Raw genomic sequence first — 27,928 nt, 5'->3', positions numbered from 1 at the left:
TTGTCTTTCCTTCCTTCATCCACTCCCTTACTGTTTAATCCCACTTGATGTTACACCTAAAATACGATGGCAAATTCTTCAGGGCGGGGTCCTCAGTATCTTCTGTTTGCATTGTAAAGTATGCAGCACATTTTTGGTTGCTGTAAATATAGTAAATACAATCAATTTCTGATGCTCTATATACTTCAGTTGTTTTCTTACTTGACTCTACTCTTCTGTCATATACAACATTGCCATGATGGGTTGACAGCTGCTAAAGATGTAACACAGTTTATTGGCACTTTAGTTTTTGATGCTGAAGGTCCTCTGTTTAGTCTCCACCTGGTGATTGTATTGTCTGCGGCCAAAATTCATTGTGAAGTGGCACCGCAGATCGGACTTGAACTCTCGCAGAGCTCAGATACTTCTTACTATGTAATATACTGACAGAGTCCTTGTGATCGTAAGTTCCCCTAGTGCCTGCCCCAGCAACTTCACAGCCTGCTACTTAACTGTAAAGTGTGTGGACTGATAACACAATTAATACAAGCATCAGCATAAATTCAATACACAAGGTGAAATCAATGGTAAAAATCCCACCGACTTCAATGAGGACAAGATTTCACCTATAAACTTCTGCTCTCTGTGTTAGCTAGCAGGCTGTATATATGTCTAATAATGAGTTTGTAATATATGTATATGCATTGTATCGATCATTGGCAATACTAGAAGAGAAACCCAAGTGTGAAGGGTCATGGAGACTCTCAGGTAGTTCAAGGTTAAAGTTCAGGGGCAGTGTGTGAAATTTACCTTGTTACTCCCAGTGAGCCTGTCCTGTGGCTAAACACAGGGCTTCAAGCTGCCATTTAAGCACCATTCAGAAGTACTAAATTCACCCCCCAAAAGAAGTTTTTATGCTTGTGACTCAGATGATAATTGATGAGCTATCTGCTCAGGGAGCATAAAATCCTTGTGAGTCAGATTTATGAGGACCTCCAAGTTTCTTTGACAGAACGGCACTGTCGTTACAGGGATAGTGAATTACAGGGGAAGCACTGGTATGTTGGAAAACATCTTGTCATATTATTTCTGAACTGGAATACAGTGCGCCTCTAAGCGGTGTAAGACACTCCTCTGTGACACTTGGGGGCGGTGGCCTGGCAGGGATTAAATCCTTAGAAGAAACCAAAGGAGTTTCTGGGATATGCAGGTGGTAACAGAAAAGAAGCCCAAGGATTCCTCCCCCTCCTTGCTGTTGGAATATTGCACATTTTTTAGTCAAGTGCCTGATTAAATTTGACATTTGAAAATAGAACTTCATGCAGAAATAAGTACTGTACTTCTCAGCATTTAATTAAGATGTTTAGTTCCTGTCAAGTCTGATAGTTTCTTTTTCCTGTTAAGGGCAATACGTCTTCAACTTCTGAAATTTCAGAAACCTGTACTTAACCTTTACTCGTCATTCCATTTACATAGAAATCTGATTAACAACTTTTAAAGTTCAGGAGCTGGGAGTAAATGCAATTAAGCCCCTTTTGGAGTCTGTTATTAAGAGCTGGCATTTAATGAAAACTGAGGGCATACTACTGTTACTCTCTCCACTGTAGCAGGATGTCTTAAGCAATTAGTTGAAAACATGAAATACATGAAGTGTACTATATTACCTGTGAGTTAACACGGTTGGTATTTAAACAGCATGCTGTCTTCTTCCCTTTGCTGCGGCTGTATTGAATGTGCCGGTTTCTGGATAGTAAAGCAGTTCTCATAGTATTTTGGTTGAGCTGTCGCACTGGTCATTTTATTGTACATACTAAAGCTGTGCATTTCTTCATTAGCGTAGTCTCACTCTGAAAAATGGCTGTATGGAAAATATCTCAACCAGAATCAACAGATGAGCTTTCCTAGTGTATTCATTGATGTATGAGCTGACTTGAGTTGACCAAATATGCATTGATGATAAACACTGTGGGAGACTTGACTGGATTCTTTTTTGGCTAGGGTGACCTGACATCCTGATATTAGGGGCTTTGTCTTAAATATGCAACTATACCCCTGCCTCGAAAAAACATGTTCCGATTTTTCACACTTGCTATCTGGTCACCCTATTTTTGGCTCACATATCATTGAAAGAAATGTTAACTAATTATACTAGGATGATCCGAGGAATGGAAAACCTGTCTTATGAAAGGAGACTCAAAGAGCTTGGCTTGTTTAGCCTAACCAAAAGAAGGCTGAGGGGAGATATGATTGTTCTCTATAAATATATCAGAGGGATAAATACCAGGAAGGGAGAGGAATTATTTAAGTTCAGTACCAATGTGGACACAAGAACAAATGGATATAAACTGGCCATCAGGAAGTTTAGACTTGAAATTAGATGAAGGTTTCTAACCATCAGAGGAGTGAAGTTCTGGAACAGCCTTCCAAGGGGAGCAGTGGGGGCAAGAGACATATCTGGCTTCAAGACTCAGCTTGATAAGTTTATGGAGGGGATAGTCTAATGGTATAGCCTAATTTTGGCAATGAATTGGTGTTTGACTATTAGTGGTAAATATGCCCAATGGCCTGTGATGGGATGTTAGATGGGGTGGGATCTGAGTTACTACAGAGAATTCTTTCCTGGGTGTCTGGCTGGTGAGACTTGCCCACATGCTCAGGGTTTAGCTGATCGCCATATTTGGGGTCAGAAAGGAATTTTCCTCCAGGGCAGATTGGCAGAGGCCTTGGGGTTTTTTCGCCTTCCTCTGCAGCATGGGGCATGGATCACTTGCTGGAAGATTCTCTGCACTTTGAAGTCTTTAAACCATGATTTGAGGACTTCAGTGGCTCAGACCAGGGGTCGGCAACCTATGGCACGTGTGCCAAAGATGGCACGCGAGCCGATTTTTAATGGCACGCTGCTGCCTGCCGGAGTCCCGAGGACACGCAGTCAGTGAGGGGCAGAGCCCGTGCCACCCCGAAGAGTAGCTGCATCAGTGGCCTGCCTGTGGGCTCCCGCGTCCCCTCGCCCGGCGAGGAGCCCTGCTCGGGGGCGCGGAGGGGCCTGCTCACCTGGGCCGCCTTGGTATAGTTGGCCATGGTGGATTGGCGGTGCGCCAGGGGAGCGGGCAGGCCGCTGAGTCAGCTACTCTCTGGGGCGGCACGGGCTCTGCCCCTCACTGGCTGTGTGTTCTCGGGACAAGTATATCAACACTTAATGACCTCCTGCTTTTGTGCCTCTCAGGTGAAACCTATTGCTTCTTGCACCTTTTGTGGACATACTTGGCTGGTCACCTGCACTCATACATACGTTAGTGGGCTGTATATATTGTAGAAATCCTCACCAGTTGCAACAGAGAAACTAAGGATTGAAAGGCTAAATTGAATGTAGCCATTAAGCAATCAGAAGAATTACAGTTGTTCCTAGTCCAAAAAAGATGCATGAGTTCTTCCCCTGCCCTCAGTACTAACAACAAGGGGTAAATTTTCAAAGCAGTGCACAGTTTTTTAGCTGTGTGATTCCCATTGATTTTAATGGGAGTTGCACAGCTCAAACCCCATGCCTTGCTGTGAAAATGTACCCCGTTAAGTTTTGCTTATGTCTCAAGAAAATGGATATCCCTGATTGATATTTTTTTTCTCTTTGGTTTGTTTTGTGTTAAGCTTCTGACCCTGGTGGCAAAAAGCTGCCCCTAATACTGGATAGGTTTCAGAGTAGCAGCTGTGTTAGTCTGTATCCGCAAAAAGAACAGGAGTACTTGTGGCACCTTAGAGACTTATTTAGAAACAGATTTATTTGAGCATAAGCTTTTGTGGGCTACATCCCACTTCTTTGGATGTTCCATTCCATAGATGTTCCATTCTGTGCACCCAAAGAAATGGGATGTAGCCCACAAAAGCTTATGCTCAAATAAATTTGTTAGTCTCTAAGGTGCCATAAGTACTCCTGTTCTTGTTGCTAATACTGGATAATTTGTATCAGAATAGTCTTTATTTAAAGAACAACTGACGTGTATGGAGAAAATTCAAACTCACTCTATTTGTTTTCTGTCCCAATTTTCAAATTCACTCTTGGCAGTTGAAAGAAATTTGCCATCAATCTGTTTTTTTATTGTGCATGAAAGCAGCAGAACTCCTGGGAGAGAGGAGGGGCAGAGGGGAGAGAGACGCTTGCACGTGCACACACATGTGGCCCTGCTAGGAGAAGAACCAATCTTCGCATTTCAGTGAGGGCATCTAAATAACCCGTTGCATCACAGCTGTACTGTGAAGGGAATGGTAATGCCTGAAGTGGTCTACCATGTACTCTTGTAAATCAAGTGCATATTAAAAATGTAACTTCCCTGTTGCAAAACTACTCACCCATGACTTGGGAAAGAGGTCACCCCGTTCAATTCACTGTGCGGCCCCTGCTGTTACTCCTTTTGGCTAAAAGCTTCCAGAAGCTGATTCACCAAGCTCACCTGGTGTGGCAGCTCTCAGCACCTCACTCTTTGGTTCTGCTTATCTTGTGTGTCACAGATATAGGTTAAGATGAAAACTTTAATAGCTGTCTCTTCACAAGTGCATAAAGGTGGGGAGAGAGGGCATAAGGAGCCTTTTGTCTTGTGCCTTTCTTCCAGCAGTAGAACACAGACTCTGTCCGTCCCCTTACAGGGAGAATCAGAGAGGGAAATCCTGGCCCTGTGGCAAATGAAAACTTTCACAGGGAACAGACGTATACCTCGAATCTGTAAAATTAGATGGACCCTCCACAGGGTGTTGATGATTAATTAGCTAAAGTTTGTACAGAATTAATATGTAAATTGCTATATAGTGTCGTGTATGTTTGTTTATTACTTGAGCCAGAGTTCCTTTCTTGGTTGAAGGTTGAGCTCCCACGGTCCTTCTTGAAAACAGGCGCTTAACATGTAGCCTATTAAGTGTCTTAAGGCGGTGATACTGAGACTAAGACTCGGGAGCTGCAAGTGGCTCTTTAACATGTATCCTGCAGCTGTTTGCAGCACATGACATTAAAACATGGGGTGATGTCATTATTAACCAATCAGGATGCTTTTACTATATTATTAGCCACTTGTAGAATACATAGTCAGTCATTTTGCTGTGAGAATTATTGTTTCTAATATATATTAGGGCTGCCGATTAATCGCAGTTAACTCATGCAATTAACTCAAAAAAGTTTAATTGCGATTAAAAAATTAATCGTGCTTAATCACACTGTTAAACAATAGAATGCCAACTGAAATTAATTAAATATTTTGGATGTTTTTCTAAATTTTCATATATATTCTTTCTGAGTTGTAATTGAAATCAGTGTCTATTTTTTATTACAAATATTTGCACTGTAAAAATGATAAACAAAAGAAATAGTATTTTACAATTCACCTCATACAAGTACTGTAGTGCAATCTCTGTCATGAACGTGCAACTTACAAATGTAGATTTTGTTGTTGTTACATAACTGCACTCAAAAATAAAACCATGTAAAATTTTAGAGCCTACAAGTCCACTCAGTCCTTCTTCTTGGTCAGCCAATCGCTAAGACAAACAAGTTTGTTTACATTTACAGGAGATAATGCTGCCCTCTTCCTATTTACAGTGTCACCAGAAAGTGGGAACAGGCATTTGCATGGCACTTTTGTAACTGGCATTGCAAGGGTTTTACGTGCCAGATATGCTAAACATTTGTATGCCCCTTCATGCTTTGGCCATCATATATATATTCACACTACTGTAGTTATTTTGGGTAATGTTGATTGCTAATTTGGCCCTTGAACCACTGTGGTCTTAGTATCACTAGTCTAAAGGCTTCTCCTTTTGCTCTGCTAATAAATATGGAACCTCATTACTTTGTAAAATATTCTGAGGTACACAGTACATCCCTTTACAAAGTACAGTAAAACCAAATATGGTTGTGTGTCCGAAAAGGTCCATGCAATTGTTCTTGGGAGTTGCAGAAAGAACTCACAACCACATCAGACTTTTGAAATAAAAAGATTCCCGTTTTAAACCTTCCAAAGCTGTGTAAGCAGGTATATGATTCAGTAACTAATAAAACTGCCTTTAAAGAGTTGAGTTTAAAATAGTTTTGGGGCTAATTCCCTCCTTCCCTCCCCCATCGAGATATGGAAACATTCACAGGTCTACACTAATGGCTGTGCTAATTGAACAACTGGAATTGATAATGAATGCAGTAGAGTTGGCAGCCGTTCTGTTACTTAAATGGTTTTGTTTTTTGTTTATTTAAAAAAATGTAGTCCTTGTATGATAATAGACCTGGGTAGTGCACTGAGAAAATTAATTGAGGTTTTTTTTATCATGTTGTAGTTAATTTCATGGGGAGCATCAGGATTATATGGAACAGGTTGAATCTCACTAAACAGTCTTCACTGCACCTTATAGACTGTGTTTATTCTCTCTTGGACTTACTGTTTGCCTCGTCCTGTCTATTTCTGTTTAAGTCTCAGTCCTTTGCGTATTTAGCCTCTGTTCTGTTCAATTTTTCACCCAATTTTTGTGCAGAAAGCTGGGTTTTAAACCACAGTCGAAGAGTTTTCTTTTGACACTTCACAGGATTTGTGGGTGACAGTGGTGTTTGATTACTGAAATGCAGATAATACAGGTTTGATACAGGTAATTAGCCCATGGCTGTATGTGCTATTGGCTCAAAACATCTCCCACCAGAATTCTCAAACAGGCTTTCATCTCACCTCACCTTGGCGACTCCTCTTTTGAGGGCCTCACAAAGTCCCAGCTTTCCAGTATGTGAATAATGCTGCTGCCCGTCTTCCTGCATTTACAAGACGGGCCCACACACTATACTAAAACACCCCATTCACTTGAGGATCTGTTTTGCCATTGCCTTCTTGTTGTTAAAACCTTCCATGGACTTGCTTCAGCAGCCTTCACAGACAGTGTGTCCTCTCCAGTCTGCTCCCTTTGCTTTGCTTTCACCAGCCAACTCTCTGCACTTTGATGTAAACTGGCATCTAGAAAGTGCTCTCCACTGACCTTTGCTAATTGCAAATGTCAACATAAAACTTGCTTTCTCTTTGCTTGTAGCCTCAGCTTCTCTTTTTCTCATTAATTCTGGAATTAAAATTAAAAAAGATGTCTAGTATGAAAGATTCTGCACAAAATAAAGTTAGCAACATATAAGTACTGGCTGCAATAATAAATAACCTAAATGGATTGGTGCCATCCGTCATGTTGAAAGGCAATGGTAAGTTGGGAGCAAATCTTGTTCCTAATGCCAGCTCCAAGTAATGTGATGCTGGAGATCTTCACCACTTGTTCTTCCATTTTACCACCATTAATGATTTCCTTAAAAACACAGGGCCAGCTCATCAGGTAATGTAAATCGGTGTAGCTGCATCCAGTACAGTGGAACTTTACTGTCATATTCTGGGGTGTAATCCAGACCAGGGAGGGTTTGTGTCACTTGTCTGCTCTGTAACTCGAAGTGCTTCAAAGGGCTCTGCTGCTGTGGTTCTCTTGTCTGGACGTCCCAGACACCATATAAACCTGTCCTGAGTGTCTGTGGGTTAAGTAGCTCCGACTCAGCACTTCTAATTCCAGCACTTTTTACCTCCAAGCTACACTTGTGGTTACACCTGGCAAGATGAGCCCAGCACCCTCCCAGTCCTTAATTTTCCCAAAACCACGTGCTCTGCAATGTCCAGCTCTCTCCTATTCAAAATCTTAAATAGCGCAGAGTCATGTGGTGCCCAGTCAAATGCCTTACAGAAGTCTAAGTATATTACCTTTGCCTTTATCAACCACATTTATAATTTCATTAAAAAAAGATACCAACTTAGTTTGACAAAATCTATTCTCCATAAATCCATTTTGATTTGCGGTAATTATATTACCCTTTTTTAATTCTTTGGTAACTTATCCCCATATCAGCTGTTCCATTATTTTGTCTGGGATCAACGTTATACTGATACATCTGTAACTGTCTGGGTCATGTCATTTATCCTTTTAAAATTCTGGGACAACATTAGCTTTCTTCCAATCTTCTGAAACTTCCTCAGTTGTTACAAGACTTATTGAAAATCAACATTAATGGTCCAGAGAGCTCTGTAACCAGTTCTCTTAAAACTCTTGGATGCAAGTTATCTGGACCTGATGATTTGAAAATGTCTATTTCAGTTGCTGCTCTTTACAGCCCAATACTATCTCAGGAGGCTGTTAAAGCATTTTATCATCATCATCTGACACGAATATATCCTCTCTCTCTCTCTTTTTTTTTTTTTTCAGTGTGGTTTCATGTTGGGAGCACATCAGACCAGTGCTCCATGATCTACATTGGCTTCTGATAAGCTTCTGGGTAGAATTTAAAGTGTTGGTTTTAACCTATGAAACCCAGAATGGTATGGGAGCTGGTTACCTTAGCAATCACTTTGTCCTTGTGATACATTACTACAGCTGAAATCAGCAGCAAGGCTTCAGTATAAATGAGAGAGCGAGCTGCTGACTGCTCTGTTTTGGACCTCACACCCTCACTTTGTCTGCTGGTGCCCAACTTATTACTCTTCTGGGCACATTGCAAAGCCCGTCTTGTCCCCCTCTTTAAGTCTGTTGAGGTAGTTATGGGTGGAGATATATTTACAGTCCTTTTGCTTATGTTGTGATTTTTAATTGAGGACATAGGTGCCCAGAACCCTGGATATTTTAAAAACTGAAAGTAGTAATAGTATTTAATGTATTTAGCCTTGCAGCATCCTTTGGGGTGGACACGTATTATTACCCCTGTTTTTACACATGAGGAAAGTGCAGCCCAGTGAAGTGAGTTGCACATTCTTAAGAAAAATCTGGGGCAGTTCCAGGAATAAAATCCAGGTCTCCTGAGTCACAGTCCTGTGTGTTAATCCATGAGACTGTCCTTCCTCTGCACGATATAGGAAGTGCAAACAATGTGTTCAGCACATGTTGGACATACAGACAAGTATGGTATGTGGAGAGCTGTTAAAGATCAGTGGTAAATGGTATATGGCGATGTGACCATATGCATTTTGCGAGGGTTAAATAAATCCCCAAAATATAAACATGCCTATGTTTATAAAAGATTCTTTAGTTCGTATAAATCATCTTTTCCAAAGCTGCAAAATATCTGTACAGTAGATCAGTTAGCGCAAGGACTGCTTTGTTCTCTCCTTGTGCAGATTTGTTTGTTTGACATTGGTGTGAGTGTAATACACGGATCGTAGAATTTGACTGTTGTTGAGCAAGAAGTCAAAAGTCCTTTTAATAGATGGATGGGATGCTGCAAACTTGATAGTCACTCATAAATCTTGCTATATGTGCATGTGATTAATGTCTAACGAGTTTTTTGATTGATGGTCTAGCAACTGTTAATCAAATGTTATAGGAACAAATCCTGAAATCCTTACTTCATCCTCTGGTGAAACTCCTATTCAATTTGGTAGGCAGAACAATGTGGTTTTATTGATTTTAAAGTGTAAACTGACTGTGGGTTTTATAAGTACATGCCCGGGCTAATAATTTTTGACACTGAAATATGGAGTTTATTAAGGCCTTGTGTTGTGAGGATTGCAGGGGGGAGAACTGTTGGAGATGTTGGGGTGGAAGAGATGCAGAAGATGTTGAGGTGGATGAAGACAAGCTGAGAAATATGTAGAGTACAATTGGCCTATGGAACTCATACAGCAGGATGCTGTTGAGGCAAATAACTGAGTAAGATGGTTTTTTTTAACAGACGTTTTCAGACATGTAAATAAGATCTGCTTTGTTAAAAATTACAAGGGCTTCAGCTGATCCCCTGCTGGGGACAGGAAGTAATTTCCCCCATTGTGCCGTGTTTTACAGTTGGTCAGTTGCATTTAAAGATAGCTTTTTCTCTCTCAAGAACTTGGTCTCACTGCTGGAGTCAGGACACATGGAGCAGTGTCTGATCCAGTGTGGTTTCTCCTATGTGCATATTGGTATAATTTATCTGTTTTTCAATAGCCATACATAGTGAGAGCCAGCCCTTTTCCTCCATGGAATTAACCAAAAGCCAAAGGAGCGGTCATATATAAAAAGCTCATCTTACCTATCTCAGGTTCTGGTGACATCACAGCCACCCATGTGATTTCCCCTTACAGTTTGTGGTTGTCTTCAAACCCCTCTTAAGACTGTATGACCATATTGCCATATATTTTGGTGTTTGTCTGATGATGATCTTCTGGCAAGACCAGTTCTTTGTGGTTCTAGTTTAATTCTTTGCTGACATATAGTAATCCTTGAGTAAAATACTGCATTATTCACTTCAGTTATCCTACTCATGTTAGCTCTAGATTTAGGATAGTTTCAAAGTCATGGGGCCCATTATGAGTACGTTCTGTCCATGAAATGAGAAACATTGCCAAGCTTTTTTTTCCTGGAAAATATTTTAAATGACCTTTTGTTATTTTCAAGGCTATGGCTTGAAGTAAACAAAGCAAACACCTAACCAGAGAATACAGAGCAGCGCTGGTACATTACTGGGGGAAAAAACCTCACAATAAACCTTAGTGTAGTAATTAGTTTTTATGTGGCAGGAATCATGCTTGTATTTTAAAACCTTCTCGCAGATGAAGTTTTAATTGAGATATTTTAGGAATTGAAATCAAGTTACCTTTATTTAATTGTGTTGTATCTTTTTGGAGCAATTCTCAATAGTTTCTAATTAGTGGCATGATATCATTTGCCTAGATATTATTTCCTAGATATTACTTCTTAGTAATTTGTTTAAACATGTGCAGCACAGTCCTGATGTATTCCTCTCATTACACTCAACACTTTGATTGGGTTTGGCTGGCTCATAATAGAATGGAATGTGGAATGTGTTATCAATAGCTCCAAGATTCTTAAAGCTTCCTGAGTATATTCGGGGAGTTTAATTTCTTGACAAAAGTAAGTTTATTGTTTTGGTTTTGTTTTCTTAAACTACGTTAGGTTCCTTTATCTCTCCAGAGCCAACACAACTCAAAGTGAATGAGCTGGAGTGTAATCCTGTTTCTGCATAATGAACAGAATTATTTACTAAATAGTAGTTCCTGGGCCAATCAGTTAGTTTTTTGCTGCTCCACTGAAGGTATTGGGGTTGCATAGATTTCACCGAGGGGTGTTATTTGCCCTGTAGAACTTTCATCATTGATGATGGGCTAGAAGAAAACGCAGCTCGACTGAGAGATCCTAAATTGCGCGTGCAGAGCTGGTAGCAAGGGAGGGGAAATCCATATTCTTATTTGAATCGAAAGTACATTTGGTCTGGTAATCATGGAGAGACAACCATGCCATATTTTTTCAAAAACAGGACCCTCATTTTAAGCTGTATGCAACAACCCATGTCTCCCAAGTCCCAGAGAAGTGTACCAACCACTGGACTATCCTTCCTCGTTCTCTAATTCAAGTACTTTAGAGGCTCTGCTGGGAAAGCCTGAGGCTTCACAGCAGATAAGTGGCATAGTCAGGGGGAAAATTGAGAGGTTCGTTGCTACTAGACAGGCTTGTGTGCACACTCTCCTCTTTTTTTGTGTCCATCACTGTAGTATCTAAGTATGTACACTTGTGCTCAGCTCACTAGACCATAAAGCTTCCCTCCCTGTAATCAGCTTGAATTCAGGTGCTTATTCAACTATATGAATTAACAGCACTTTTTAATCTCTCTCGTTAAATATATCCATGTAAATATTCCAGGTGTGTGGTACATATATTTAAAGGGATACGATGATGTAGTTTATGCCCTAAATTTAAGTTTTTTAAAAAAAGAAACATGTCTTATAAAAACCGATCTAAAAACAAATAATTTAATCATGTGCTGTATTTCAGTAGAGTTGGTATTTTGTGTTTTGGGGGAGGTAGTGTGGATATCTATGTGGTACAGAAAATTCAAACACAGCGGCACCGGGCTGGTGCAGTAGAACCAAACATTGGAAATAGGCTGACCAGATGTCCCGATTTTATAGGGACAGTCCCGATTTTTGGGTCTTTTTCTTATATAGGCTCCTATTACCCACCACCCCCTGTCCCGATTTTTCATACTTGCTGTCTGGTCACCCTAATTGGAAATAGTAAACAGAAGGGGAGTAAAGTATCTAATTCCTTCATTTTAAATGATCTTAAAGCCTTGTCTACACTGTGAAATTTTGTAAACTCCTCCCCCCCCCCCCATCATTGCTGAACAAGTTCAGCTTCAGTGGCGTCAGCAATATTGGGAGGCCTTGTCTAGACAGGCTGTTGCTAGTGTTTTAAGCATTGTGACATGGAACTTTGGTAATAATAGGTCTGTAAACACCAGCTGCCAAGCTACAGTAGGGTTCTCAATGTTGCTAACATCAGTGGAGTTGTACCAGTGTTGACAGCATCTGAAAAATTTTGCAAAATTTCTGGAATGTAGACATTGCTTTTATGGTTCTCTTAAATTTGATGATTGATTCAGGAGCTTTGATTCATCGAAAATCAATTGGACTTAGGCTCGCAAGTCACTTAGGCACTTTTAAAGATTTTACCAATTGTCGTTTTTTAGTTTAGCAGTGTCCTGTTAAGACACTTAGGATTTGTGAATAAACTTGCATCGCTGTTCTATTTCAAATGTTGCATTCCTCTTCTCCCTGCTCCCAGATGCTGCTGACAGAATACTTGGATATGAAGAACACTCGGACTGCTTCAGAACCATCAGCCCAGCTTAGCTATGCCAGCTCTGGGAGAGAATTTGCTGCTTTCTTTGCAAAGAAGAAACCTCAAAGGCCTAAAAACCCTCTGTTCAAGTAAGTGTTGTTATGATGCCGGAATAGTACCTGGCATTGAGGTTGTCTCTGGAGCATCAAGTATTGTGCACTTCTAGCAGTTAATAACGTTTTCAGACACTTCAAATGGAAATGAACTACCAGAGCTGGAGCTTGTCTGTCATCCTAGAGCCGTATTGCTGATTCTTCTTCACTCTTTATATTACAGGAGTGTCCAAAGGCTTCACTCAGGAATGGGGCCCCCTTGTGCTAAGTGTTGTCCAACATGTAGTAAGACATCATGCCTGCCCTGACGCGCTTACAGTTGAAGTAAAGCACAAAAGCACCCAAGCGAGAGCAGAAATCAAAGGGCTGCACAGGGAAAAGGAGAACAGGACAAACAAGATCATTGTGTAAAGACTAGGCGGTTAATCATCACGTTTTTAAGGAAAAATTTTTGAGCGAAATTGGAGTTGAAAGTGTGGAGTAGAATGAAGCAGGTGGGAGGGGAATGTAGGAATAAGAGTAAGGGGGAGTGGGAGTTGGATATGAGAGAGAAAGAAAATGTGGGGAAGCAATTTGACTTCCAGAGTGAGGGAGGTTGGTGGGGTCTGGGGAATAATACAGATAGGAGAAGAAGATTGGCCTTGTCGTTAAGGCACTGGGTAAGGAGGGGACTTGTGTTTGATTCCCATCTCTGCCACTGGCTTCCTGCACTAGTCTCTAACTTCTCCCTGCCTCATTTCCCCAGCTGTAAAATGGGGATCTTAATACTTCCTTTCTCCCCACCCCTTTGTCTGCCTTGTCTATTTAGACTAAGCCCTGATGGACCCAGGATTGTCTTTCATTATGTATTTGTATAGGGCTTAACATAAAGGGGACCTGATCTCAGCTGGGGCCTTTGGGCTCTGTTGTAGTACAGATACATAATAATAATGAGGAGGAACTTCAGGCAGAGAGGAGGAACAGCAGGGTAGCAGAGACGGAAAATGTGAAGTCCAGATTTAACAAATCCAGTCAATCTGTTGCTCTGAGGAAACTGGAAGGAAATGAATGTGGGCGTAGGCCTGTCCTGCTGGAGTTGGAGGTGGGGGTCCTCCTGGCTAGGTTGGCTCAGCATGTGGAAATGGGAAAAATGCAGGAACTTGGCATCCCTGGATGGCTTGCACTAACTTTGTCAGTAGGCTGGGTTGGGAGAAGATGTGTCCTGCATTAACACTCTTCTGCACTGCTGAAGCAGCTGTTTGGTGGTGGGCCTCTTTCCAGCCCTCCCTAAAGCTTCTCTTGCTTTCTTTAATCATTAAGAACCAGCCGGTGGCCTCCTTATTTTTTCTTTCTTTTTTTTTTTTTAAACCACTAATACAAATAATAATTATTATGTTATCTAATCCTTAACTATAGCAGACACTGGCAGTCTGCTCTAAGTTTTTATTGTCTATGTTCTGGTAGGGCCTAAAGGGCCAATGAGAAATCAGGGCTCCTTGTGCAAGGCACAATACACACACACAGTGAAAAGGTGATCCGAGCCCCAGAGAGCCTACAATTCACTAAACATAATCCCCTGGTATCAAAGGCTTTCACTTTTTCTAAATAGTTCTCCAAACATCTGGTCCACCCGTGGCTGATCCAATGGGTGGCTTTAGATCCACATCCCCAACATATCTCTCTCTCCAGATTCTCTGTCTACTCTGCCAGAACTCCCCTTTGGATTTAATTCCATTGCTAAACTGACTTGCAGATGTGCTTTGAAGCACCACAGGGCTGCTCTCCTTTCTCCATTGCTTAGCATGCAAATTCTGAGGCGTTCTCAGCCCCTCTCAGTATGAGGAGTGAGGAGGATGAATTCATCTGCTCTGTTTCACCCACAGCACTCTAAGCCTGTGTACTCATTTCTATCAGTTGAAAATGAAGTTAAGGATAATTGCTTAACGTGATGGTGCCTAAGTTCATAAGAATAGCCATCTTTTACCACTCAGGCTCTTGTCACTAAGTCACTGCTAGCACCTTAGTGACAGTGATGCTTATCAGGATCTCTCATTCTGTTATCTGTCTCCTGTCAGCTGTCACTACATCCATGGAAATCTCTCTGTTGAAATGGAATTTCTCTATCCACCGAGGGATGCACATGTTTGATAAAGTCATATTCTTGTCGTCTATTCCATCTTCATGTTTTTTCTCTCTGAACAGAGAGGTTCTCTTCCTTGTATTTCCATCACCTGCTTCCAATTTAGAGAAGCCATCCACTTGTCATAAAAATCTCTGTGTTTAGAGTCCCGACTTTGGAAATCACTTGAACAGGAGATGGAGCCTTGCTCTCGTAGACAGATAGAGCTGTATGATGTGTGAGCACTTGGTATAGTTCCTTGGAAGTGAATTTTGTAGATACTGGGTAGAGGGAGTGTGATCTAACAGCACCAGTGGAAATCAGAACTTCTGGGTTCTGTTCTTGAGATTTTGAGACTGACTTGGTGTCATTTGGACAAGTCATTTAATTGTTCTGTGCCTCAATTTCCCCATCACTGAAGTGAGTGTAATACCCATACAACAGGGCTGTTGTGTAGCTTACCTGATGAATGCTTGTAAAGAACTTTGAGATCTTCAGATGAAAGGCCCTACATAAATTCAAATGATAATTTATACTGTAATATGCCCTAGTCAGTCATGGCTCCATACATAGTGTCCATACTGTGAAGAGCTGGCAATCTGAACAAGCAAAAACGATACCCATGTTGTGTGGGAAAGGGATGGGTGCATAAGCAAAGTTGTGATGCGTCCACAACGTGTTAAGCTCATGTTTTGGGGTTTTTAACACATATGACTATATATTTGTTTTATTTATATTATAAAAGCATAGTTTTAGAGACTTTTTTTGTTGGAATCACTTGGGGTTGAAGTGGGGGAAAGGAAAGGATTGCATGAGTAAGAGAAGGAAATGGAAACTGGAGGCAGGGAGCAGAGAGGAGGGGTGGTGAGAAGTTAAGCAAGGCAGGGGGAGTGTAAAGTTGGATAGCGGTAGGAGAGGGATGTGCTGTAGGGGGCCTAACAACAGATGACAGTACAGCAGCTGAGAGGAAAAATCCGGTGTCCAGGTCTCAGAGCTGAGTGAATGATAATACTGGGAGGCTGATAAGGCTTGCTGCTGTCATGCGCCATCAGAGAAGTCTTCCGGGCTTGGAGCCTGGGTGGGTCTCTGTGTCTGGTGGGAAGCTGGAAGGCTCTTTCCCTGCCTGTCCCCCAAGCTCTATCTAGTGCCGGCTGCTTTGAGGAAAGACTTTCAATGGAGATTTCCGTTGTTAGCTCCCTATGGGCACCACCTGGCTGCTGCTGAGGCAACACAATAATAAATAATTGAATAGTTTGTTACTCCTACTTTTCCAGGGGAGTATTGAGTTTTAATCACTGGCTGCAGCACTTCCTTGTTAAGAGCTGAGGTGTGTGCTTAGTGTGTGGGTTTGGTTTTGTGGATTCCACCTGTTTGCTGGGCCTTCTCTGTTTGGAACGCGCCTAGCTGTCAGAGCTAATGGAATTAAGTAACAAATAATTTCTTATTTAGTCTAACACAGTATCTCAATCTTTGTGGCTACAGAAAAGTCACCCTGAGTTGTGTGATTGACTGCATGCTTTTTATTGCAGGTTTGAATCGTCTTCCCATGCTATTAGCATGAGTGCCTATTTGCGTGAGCAGAGAAGGGAGCTCTACAGCAGGAGTGGAGAACTTCAAGGTGGGAAGCTTGATAGCTCATTAGTTTGGTTGATTGCTTTGCCAAGTATCTGCAGATCCTGCCTGGATGGCTCAGAACTGTTGTTAGCTCCTCTCCAGCAAACCATATGCAGGGCCATAGTCTAAGGCCATGTCTACACTAGCGCTTATGTCGGCAAAACTTGTTGCTCAGGAGTGTGGAAACCTCCCTCCCTCCCCCTCCCCCCGGCGGCATGAGTTTTGCTGGCATAAGTCCTCATGTGCACAACGCTGTGTTGATGCTCTCCTGTCAACATAGCTACTGCTGCTCGTTGAGCTGGTTTTATTATGTCAACTGGAGAACTCTTTCCTATCGGCTAATGTGGCTACATGAACACTCTTACAGCGGAACAGCTGTAAGCTTGTAAGTAGACATGGCCTTAGACTCTGTAAACTTGGCCATTTATTTACTCTAGGTAGGAAGGCAAACACTTGTATATTTTCTTTTTTCCCTTTCTAGCCCCACATACTATAGGTGTGAGTTTAAAAGGACACTCATAAAACAACGACTTAAAAGAAAAAAATCTCACTCTAATTGATACTGTTGGAAGATTGAAACTGATGTTTGTTTCCTTACCTGAAATTTATTTCCACACTGGCACATGCACATGTAATATCCCTGGCTGGGTCATCTCCAGGAACTGAACTCTGCATCTGAAAGTATGAGCCTCTACTGCTTGAGCTAAAAGACCGTTCTTTTGCCATTGAGGCAGTAACAGGCACACAAATCTCTTTGCCTGATCCAAGCACTAGAGGGGGACAAAGAACCACAATGTGTTAATGTGGGTTGCATGTTTTTTGAAAAGGTAGATTTGGAAGGCTGAGCTGTTGCCATTAGTTTATGTTGCTCGTGAGAGATGGGGTTTGTAAGCTGCTATAAAATATATATTGTGTGTGTGTGTGTGTGTGTGTGTGTATATATATATATATATATATATATATATATATATATATATATATATATATATATATAAAATAGTGTGCATCTCTCCTCTGAACATAGAACAACTGTAAATTTCTCTTCCTGACAGCCTTATCCATAAGGGATGACTTTTTTTCAGCAGCAGGGGAGAGTGGGATATTAGGTAAAATCTTCATAGTAATATATATATAAAAAAAGACCAGATTGGTTCTATATAAACTTATCTAGTCTCTTACAGCATGCATATTGCCCTAATGCACATGCATTATGGGATCTCCGTTGAAGTAATTGTTGTCCAGATAGCAGTGATAGGCAGAGGCAGAATTGTACCCTGAAATCCTATTCACAAGAATATTGGGGTGATTTTAACAGATGCTAGATATTTACAGCTGAGGTATCAGGTGATTTGTACTTCCAGTTCCCTCCCCAGTGACTTACATCCATCCTCCAGCCAGAAGTTGACCCTACAATAACTTGAGAGAAACTCTTATGTAGAGTGCAAAAAGAACGAGGAGTACTTGTGGCACCTTAGAGATTAACAAATTTATTTGGGCATAAACTTTTGTTTGCTAAAATCCACTTCATCAGATGCATGCAGTGGAAAATACAGTAAGAAGATATATATATACACAGAGAACATGAAAAAATGGGTGTTGCCATACCAATTCTAACGAGACTAATCAATTAAGGTGGGCTATTATCAGCAGGAGAAAGAATAAAAAAAAAAACCCAACAACTTTGAAATGGGCCATCCTGATTATCACTACAAAACAGTTGACAAGAAGGTGTGAGTAATGGTAGGGGGAAAATTAGCATGGGGAAAATAGTTTTTACTTTGTGTAATGACCCATCCACTCCCAATCTTTATTCAAGCCTAATTTAATGGTGTCCATTTTGCAAATTAATTCCAGTTCTGTAGTTTCTCATTGGAGTCTGTTTTTGAAGTTATTTTGTTGAAGAATTGCCACTTTTAGGTCTGTAATTGAATGACCAGGGAGGCTGAAGTGTTCTCCGACTGGTTTTTGAATGTTATAATTCTTGATGTCTTATTTGTGTCCATTTATTCTTTTGCGTGGAGACTGTCTGGTTTGGCCAATGTACATGGCAGAGGGGCATTGCTGGGACTTGATGGCATATATCACATTGGTAGATGTGCAGGTGAACGAGCCTCTGATGATGTGGCTGATGTGGTTAGGTCCTATGATGGTGTCCCTTGAATAGATATGTGGACAGAGTTGGCAACGGGCTTTGTTGCAAGAATAGGTTCCTGGGTTAGTGTTTTTGTTGTGTGATGTGTGTAGTTGCTGGTGAGTATTTGCTTCAGGTTGGGGGGCTGTCTGTAAGCAAGGACTGGCCTGTCTCCCAAGATCTGTGAGAGTGAGGGATCATGCTTCAGGATAGGTTGTAGATCCTTGGTGATGTGCTGGAGAGGTTTTAGTTGGTGACTGAAGGTGATGTCTAGTGGCGTTCTGTTACTTTCTTTGTTGGACCTGTCCTGGAGTAGGTGACTTCTGGGTACCCTTCTGGCTCTGTCAATCTGTTTCTTCACTTCAGCAGGCGGGTATTGTAGTTTTAAGAACGCTTGATAGAGCTCCTGTAGGTGTTTGTCTCTGTCTGAGCGATTGGAGCAAATGCGGTTGTATTTTAGAGCTTGGCTGTAGACAATGGATTGTGTGATGTTGTCTGGATGAAAGCTGGAGGCATGTAGATAAGTATGTAGAGTGTTCTTTTGTATGGTTATGCTATATCTAGCTTAGCTGATGTTACAGAGCACTTCCATATAGCAAGGCTTGGATGCTCTGTTGATTGGCTCTTTGGAAAACCCTAAGTTAGTAGACAGATACCTAAATTGACACTTGACCTTCACTATGGTCTGACAGTTTATGGGAATAAGATAGAGGTGAAAATGTCTATCTTTGAGGTGTAGTATCACGGTCTAAGCACATTATAGGATGTTCAGTTTACTTCTCTTCATCTTAGAGGCTGAAATTGTCAGCTGTAGAAACCTCTCACACGTACTTGTGTGCTGTGAGAAACACAACGTTTTTGGACATGTGATGAAGTTTAGAAAGATAGGGTAAGTAAAGCACTATCCTATTATAGGGAATTGGGGAAGCTCAAAGGGTGGGATTTCATTTTGTTATTACACCCAAGCAGTTCTAGTATCAAATCTAAAAAATCCTGTTTTTAAAATTTTGTAGTAGTAATAATTCTAACAAGCTGTATCCTGCTGCGTCTAAACTGTAGTATGCACAACCCTCACCTTTCTCATCATAAATTACCTGATTTTTTTCATATCGAATGGCTGTAGGATTTAATGACTAACTCCACTAATGCTACCCATTGCATCCAGAAATCAGATGGAGCAGCAGGATCCCAATCCAAGAGAGGGAATTCCTGACAGGAGTCACATGCTTAAAGCTGTGAGAGGAGCTGCCACTGCTTCCTTTCAGTTTTGGTATCTTCCTCGGTGCTTTCAGGCCTACTGGGATTATCCCCATTGCAATCTTCCAATATAACGATCGTGTCATCTCAGGGCCTGGCTAGTTTCCTATTTAGCCTTTAGAAAAGAAGGGGTTTGAAAACAATATTAATCCATCCCACATGCATTTCCTCTTTCAGTTCTGCTACGGCTTAGACGTTGTGGTGATCGTGGTTTTTCATATACACCTCTACCTCGGTATAACGCTGTCCTCGGGAGCCAAAAAACCTTACCGTGTTATATTGAACTTGCTTGATCCACTGGAGTGCGCAGCCCCGCCCCCCCGGAGCATTGCTTTACCGCGTTATATCCGAATTCGTGTTATATCGGGTCACGTTAAATCGCGGTAGAGGTGTATAATTATGCTGTTACTTTGAATTGATGGTTTATTTTATATAGCCATTTGTTTATGTGATAGTACTATATGAACATTGATGAGGCATATTCCCTGCCCTGAAGAGCTCTCTATCCACAGCCCTCATACTCCAAGGGATTGGAGTCTAAATGAGGCTTGCCCTACATTAGAAAATTAGGTCCGGGGGGGATAGCTCAGTGGTTTGAGCATTGGCCTGCTAAACCCAGGGTTGTGAGTTCAATCCTTGTGAGTTCAATCCTTGAGCCATTTAGGGATCTGGGGCAAAAATCTGTCTGGGGCTTGGTCCTGCTTTGAGCAGGGGGTTGGACTAGATGACCTCCTGAAGTCCCTTCCAACCCTGACATTCTATGATTCTGTGTTGCTCTAGCATGTGAAAAACAGAAGAATTCTTCTGTCGACCTAGCTACCGCCTGTTGGGGAGGTGGATTAACTGTTTCAATGGGAGGGATTCTCCTGTCAGTATAAGTAGTTTCTACACTGACGTGCTACGGCTGCCCAGCTTCAGTGGTGCAAGTGTGCCATTGTAGTGTTTTGAATGTAGACAAGCCTGAGATAAGACAAATCGTGGGACAACGGTTCAAGAGAAGGAAGAGTATGAAGATTTCTGAAGTGAAGAAGTGGGTTTTAAGGAAGCATTAGAAGTAGAAAAGAAAGAGAGCTTAAGAGAGATGATCAGGGAGACGGTTCCAGGCATAGGGGTGGGATGTTAGGAGTGGGAAGAAAGGAGGAGGAATCACAAGACTTAACAAGCCAGAAAGAAGTCATAGATGTAGGTGGAGACAAGATTATGCATCCCTTTGTGTATGAGTCTGAAAAGCTTGACTCCTAATGCAATAGGAGATGAGCAATCAGTGTAGGGAGTCAACAGGGAGGATAGATTAGGTGAATTTAGTAAGAAATCATCACTACTGAGCCAGAGGGAAAAGTTCCCTGTTAATTTTTTTCTGTGTTAAAAATCTCCCCGCCTCTCTTTCCATTATAAAGTGCTGTTGTTCCCTGTCAGCTAGCCCATTTATCTGCCTGATCCCTGGATAACAGCCAGATCTGCATTTCCATTTATCCCTTCAAATATAATTGAATTGTTCAGTCAGGTTAGCAGAAGGCTGACTTGCAACACCATGCTCCTCTGAACACCACGAGTTGCTCTTCTCAACAGCCTTATCCATGGGGGTGACTTTTTCAGCAGCAGCAGGGAGAGGGTGGAATACTAGGGGGGAAAATCTGCTGAAAATATGTTCAAAGTAACACATAAAAGAAAAACTTGAAGTTCATTTCATGCCAACTTTTTGAAATAGTTTTTTAATTTCAGTTGCCTTAAAATCCACAACGGTCAGGCTGACACTTGGTCATTAACTGGCGCCATTTGGTCTGAAATCATGCATGCCATAAGCACTGCAATATCACCCACTATTGGAAGAGACCCTGCTGCGAGAACGTTAGGGATGGAAGCATTAATTCTTGAAGGTCTAATCCCAGTGAAGTCAATGGAAGAAGAATCAGGCCCTAGTTTTCTTTGCTTTTGTTTAAGCTGGACACCTCAGATTGTTTGCAAGAAAAGTTACATCAATTCAGTCATTAAAAAAATTTGAAAAGCTAGTATTCCTCCCTCTGAGTTAGTACAGAACCAGTGTCCCAGTGTGGTGGTGATGGGGTGTAATGTTTCTGGAGGAGGGTTCTGTCTTTTTTATGAGACATAAAACATGGGTCCTGACCACTGATGGGCATTACATTCATTAGCTGCAGCAGATACATGGGAATTCTATCTTGGTCAGATTCTAACTGGGAAAATTACACTTTTCTTCTTACATTTCTCCTGCAGTTTCAGTTGGGTTGGGTATTCCTCTTCACTGATAGCCTTAGGTAGGTAGTATTTTTCTGTGCATTGTCAAAAAGCTGCTGCATTTCACCTCAGAGGTGACTGCATGTCAGTGGTCAATGAAGTGATTTCTATCTATAAGCTATATTTTATTTTACTTTTAGAGTGCTTTGGAAATGGAATCCCTTGGGATGCAAAATGTTGGTGGCGTTGGGGATATTGTAGCTAGGCCAGCATGTTCTTCAAATGCCATGTGCTTCTGGTTCTCATTGTACTGGGTGAGATTTGGACCTGGAGGACGTAACTTTTCCATTCAGAGTAAAAAGTTATTGTAAAATACATACATTGTTATACCATTTGGGGTAGTCTGATCACCATTTTGGGAAAGTTCTTACACACCATTTGGTCTTGCTGGATAGATAGCTCTGAACTGAACTATAGCTTGTCTGGAGTCTAAAGGTTGGCATAATTTAAGAAGATGGTTAAAACAGTTCAGTTCCATCATAACTGCAAGTTTGAACTGTATTGGTGGATCTGGATTACCAAGCTGTAACTGCTACAAAAATGGTGGTATTTGCAGTGTAGATGGGACTTAAAAGAGAATATACAACCTTAAAGGTGGGTCATCATCCCACTTTGCGTTCCGTTCTTTGCATTCTGTTCTTTTGTGTTTTAGTTGAAACCATTCTGGACAGTACCATTGCCTGTCTGTTTTTTATTTGTATTCTGGTAATGCCTAACGGCACCAACCTAGAGCTGGTCTTCGTTATGCTAGGCATGATATGTACATATGGAGACAACCCATGCCCCGAAAAGTTTACAGTCTGTTGTTTTTCATGTTTCTCTAGCTATCATTAGCAACACAGCTGGACAATGCGGAATGTATTGGGCTCTGCATGGCAAAAGACAAATGATAATTGACATGGTTAAACTTTGTGTGTATGTGGCTGGAATGGAAGGGAGGCAGCAGGGGGAATTTTGGAGCTACCTTGCTAACTGATTCAAAGCACACAAGTACAAAATGCAAGGGGAAAACAGTGGCAGCCAAAAATTAAAACTCAGTGGGTTATATCCTTGTTGTCTTATACATCTGAGGAAGGAGTCTAACCTCAGCTGCTGATCTTTCTTACCAATGGCTATTCCTGTGTTTGCTGGATTCAGAACACCTGAGGTACAAAGGCCGTGGAGCATCTTATCAGCAGGCAGATACCATAATGATGTTTGTTTTGCTAATAATTTCTAGCACAGTATCATTTTGTCGAACGTGCCGTTGGTCATGGACTCTTAAATACACCAGGTGTTATATCAGGTCCCTGCCGCTGCAGGGAGTTGTGTAGTAGTTTGGAGTGTCCGTAGAAGCTGTGGTCTCAGTTCAGTTTATCAGCAGAACTGGTAAGGGAATTTTTATATGCTGTGAAAATCCTGAAGAGCCTTGAGGGGACTGATCAGCATGGAAAATAGCATCCAGTCCCTCTCAGTTATCTCTGCTAGTGCAGGCCGTAGAAGTTCATATCAAGGTCAACTTTGCTAGTGTTGTGCATCTGTGGTTTTGATTTTAAGAATGAACTGTTAAGAGCTGCTGAACAGTTAATGGAATCCGCAGCTGCTCACCACCTCTTAGAAGTTTGGACCCTCATTTCTTTCATCTGAGGATCTCAAAGCATTTAAAGGTCAGTATTTTATTCTCATTTATAGTTGGGCAACCTGAAGCACAGAGTGAGTTGTCCAAGGGGTGTACAGACTCCCAGAATTAGGGTCAGAACTGTGGAGTCCTGACTTTTGAGTCCCTTGTTGTTCAGAACACTAGTGCATGCTGACTAGGTGTAAGTATACATTAGCGCACCGTTGATATACTTGCTGGACTGATAGTCTCGCCAGATGGTGTCTCTCTGAAATTCCAGCTGTAATAATGTGCAGTGTAGAATGGTCAAAATGTTCTAGTTTCACTATTATTCCCTAGAGTGTAAGCTCATCGGAGAATGGCTGTCCTCCTTCAGTGTTTGGGAAGTGCCAAGAGCAGGGGTTTTCAAAGTTCATTGCACCGTGACCCCATTCGAGCAACAAAAATTACTACATGAGCCACAAAGGGGGACCGAAGTCTGAGCCTGCCATCCCCCTCCCCCCCATAAGGGTTGGGGGCAGGCAAAGCCCAAGGGCTTCAGCACCAGGCGGGTGGCCTGTAACCTGAGCCCTGCAACCCAGTGGTGAAGCCCTCTTAGGCTTTGGCTGCAGGCGGTGGGGCTCGGGCTTTGGCCCCAGGTGCCAGCAAGTCTTAACACCAGTCCTGGCGACCCCATTAAAACCACTGAAAACAGCCTAGCTCCATCTTCTTTGGAACCCCCTTCAGGTAGTTGAAGGCTGCTATTAAATTCCCCCTCACTCTTCTCTTCTGCAGACTAAATAAGCCCAGTTCCCTCAGCCTCTCCTCGTACGTTATTTGCCCCAGCTCCCTAATCATTTTCATTGCCCTCTGCTGGACTCTCTCCAATTTGTCCACATCCTTTCTGTAGAGGGGAGCCCAAAACTGGATGCAGTACTCCAGATGTGGCCTCACCAATGCTGAACAGAAGGGAATAATCACTTCCCTTGATCTGCTGGCAATGCTCCTACTAATGCAGCCCAAAATGCCGTTAGCCTTCCTGGCAACAAGGGCACACTGTTGACTCGTATCCAGCTTCTCGTCTACTGTAATCCCCAGGTCCTTTTCTGCAGGACTGCCACTTAGCCAGTCGGTCCCAGCCTGTAGCAGTGCATGGGATTCTTCTCTCCTGAGTACAGAACTCTGCATTTGTCCTTGTTGAACCTCATCAGATTTTTTTTTTTTTTAGCCCAATCCTCCAATTTGTCTAGTCTACTCTGGACCCTATCCCTACCCTCCAGGGTATCTACCTGTCCCCCCAGTTTAGTGTCATCCGCGAACTTGCTGAGGGTGCAGTCCATCCCATCATCCAGATCATTAATGAAGAGGTTGAACAAAACCGGCACCAGGACAGACCCCTGGGCACTCCGCTTGATGCCAACTAGACATGGAGCCATTGATCACTACCCATTGAGATACACATGCAAATGATTTTTGGTGGGGCTAATAAAGCCCATTTTTTAATTCAATTTACAGAAGTCAAATGATTCAGTGTTGAAGTTGCTACAAGACAGTAACTGGCCAGATTGTGAGGTAGTATGTTCATACTATATTTGTATATTACTTCGTCTCAACCTTTTGCCAAAGATCAAGTGTAGCATCAGTTTTAATAGCTGAATAATCCTTTACAATAGGGATGTATCCATCCCTTGAAGTACGGAGGATCTGAAGGTTGTCTTCATGTAGGTCTGCGGTCTGGCTGAGTTAGTTATTGCTGTGGCAGGGTCATTAACTCTTAGAATTTTCTGACTTTTATGCATTTAAGATCTCAACCGTAGCATACTTTGTTCCCCATAAGTGGATCAGAAGTAGAGCTACAAGAATGTGAGCTCATATAAGGGGTGTGTGTGGATAAGTTTGACCATCAGGGAGCAGAGCCTGGAAATTGAGATGTCCTGTTATAAATATGTTTATAAATGAGTCTCGAGGGTGCCCAGAGCCTTAGATGGATGCTCTTTGGTGGAGTTTTAAAATTTCAGTGTCAATAAATCAATACTCTTATTATGGTTTGGACCCAGGTGGAATGTTCACTATTGGTCAAGTGCTAAATACAAGTGGAATATGCCAAGTATAAACATGATTCTGCTTTGCACTGGAAAATTGGTATTATTCCAGTTAAATCTCAGCATGTGTACCATTGGTTAGGCTTCTTCTGCAGTTGGAAATTCCTTATCATTTTTTTTTGTAATTAATGAAATCAAAGCAAACTGCTACTAATTGAGATTTTTCTTTCCTCATGGAGAGCTGAAGAAACCGTGATGGCAGCAGCAGCAAATTGTATCTCAGACTGACAAGTGGTAAATTAAAACTTGTACATTAGGCCAGGCCCGGGAAAAATGCAGTTATGTGTAGGTGCCTTGTTCCATTTGAATTAACCAAAGGGCTGTCTGAGGAGGCCAGCTGTGTTCTCTGATGACAAAAACGAAGCTTGACATTTTGGGTAATGAAAATTCAGTTCAGCACCTCTTAGAGATGCGTATGATAATATGTTGTCAGTCGGATGCTTGCGGGGGAGGCAGAATTCTTATCTTATTAAAAGAGAGAGTGTGACAAGTGGACAGTCCCAGTTAAAAATATACCCCCACAAAGGAGAGATGGTGGGGGGGAGTCTGAGATGTAGAAACTCAGTTGTGTTAAGAAGGGGAAAATTATTTGACGTGGTGAACCCTCTTTCTGGCAGCTGCCTTTGTCTCCCCAGGATGCAAAGGATCACGGTTTTATCTGAGGGCGTAGGGAGGTGGGGGGCAGAGAATCACTTTTTTGTGATTTGACAGTATTAATGCAATCATCTAGTTCAGACCTTGTAAGCCCACTTATTATTTCCTCTGCGTGTGTTTTTTCTAGTTTAGTGGATTAGCTGCACTGTCTCTTCAAAGGCTATCCAATCAAAAAGGGGTTATTAAAACCAGGGTGCTTTATGACTGAGAATTAATTAGAGCAGCATTTTCATGCAAAACATCCAATTTTTTGATTAGCAATGGAGCAGGGCCGCAATTAACACTCTAGGAAGCTTACATTTCCAGCATTTTGATTCTCAGGAAATGAGATTATCAAACCAGGGTCAGACACTTGACAGCAAAAGGGGGATTATGTGTAAGAAAATAATTTGTTTCTTGATTTTGCTTCTGAGATTGTCATTAAGGAAGCAGTGAATTCAGAGGGAGTTTGGGGGGGGGGGGAGAAAGAAATGGAGGCAGGAGAGGTCCCTGTGCTTCATTAGTGTCCTGCTTGCTATGCAAAGCACCGTCTTTGTCTATTTTAGTTACCGCACGTTTTACATTTGAAACACAGCAACAGGTTTTTATTGCACTGTTGTTATTATACAGCCTTTTCTAATAGACAGATTTCTGGGATTCTTCAGCAGTTGTTAAATATTCAAAATATTTATATCCTTGGGGAGGAGAAAAAGATCCTTTCAGTAGACTCACAGCTTTGTCTGGGTTGCTTTAAGTAGATGTGTGCTGTGTGTGCCGGTTTATTTCCTGAACCATTTTCTGATCTGCTGTTGCTGTCTGAGGACGTAGTTGTAGCTTATTAAAGGCTGACCTTTGCCAGGCGTATGTGTCTGTGATAAGAAGCAGAGCATCTTCGTCACTGTTGTAAAATACTGAGCGTTTCCATCTCTAGTTTAATTGTTCTCCCTGTTCAGGGAGACACAAGGTGATGAAAGTCAGACTTCGGGCTGTGGAATCTTTTCATTCCTCAGTTTGTCTCTCCATCTTAGGGAAGGCTAAGAAGAAATGGATCTTGTTTGAAGGCTGATCAATCGCTGCTTATTATTAAGTGCTCCAAAGCTGTGATTTAATGTCTTACTTCAGGGGAAAGAATTAGGGGGCACCAGTCCTGCCAGTCTGGTTATATTTTAAAATGGCCATTTAATTCAGTTTAATCTTTTGATATTTTTTTAAATTTATATTTTGATGCAATTGTTGCTCATGAAAGTAATTAGCTAACAGTGACAGAATGCAAAAAGGCCTAGTATAAGCTCCTCTCACATATCACCTCTGCCAAGGCATCCCATCTTGACTTGCAATGCCCATTACCCTGCAGCAACCATTTGTCTTCCAGTGTTGGTCCCCACACAATTCTCCTTAGTTCTGACCTGCTAGTCCACCTCTCCTCCCCACCACTACTTTGCTAATGCAGTCTAATTCTGATCTGCAACATCCCCTGCTATTCTGTTTCTGGATTTCCATAATGCTTTTGCTAAATAAGGTCCCTCAGTCTTGAATTTCAGCTTCTCCTGCTGTTCGAGTCCTTGTCCTACCATAAAGCTCTGCAGG

The 27,928-nt window shown here is 41.8% G+C and overlaps 1 protein-coding gene across 3 annotated transcripts in view; it reads left to right on the top strand.

The window, feature by feature from the left end:
• The window catches only part of EXOC4 (exocyst complex component 4), a 611,937-nt gene that overhangs the window by 130,158 nt on the left and 453,851 nt on the right, over positions 1–27,928 (top strand). For all 3 annotated transcript variants that reach the window (XR_010589375.1, XM_065552864.1, XM_065552860.1), the window contains 2 exons: positions 12,568–12,713; positions 16,305–16,393. Coding sequence is in view for 2 of the 3 variants with exons in the window: in XM_065552864.1 (XP_065408936.1) it covers positions 12,568–12,713; positions 16,305–16,393 (235 nt within the window). In the remaining variant the exon portion in view is untranslated. The remainder of the gene's footprint in view (positions 1–12,567; positions 12,714–16,304; positions 16,394–27,928) is intronic.

Source organism: Chrysemys picta, chromosome 1, assembly GCF_011386835.1.
Source record: "Chrysemys picta bellii isolate R12L10 chromosome 1, ASM1138683v2, whole genome shotgun sequence".
In the NCBI taxonomy this organism is placed as follows: Eukaryota; Metazoa; Chordata; order Testudines; family Emydidae; genus Chrysemys; species Chrysemys picta.
The sequence above is the reverse complement of the archived record's forward strand: the minus strand, read 5'-3'. Positions and strand labels throughout refer to the sequence as shown.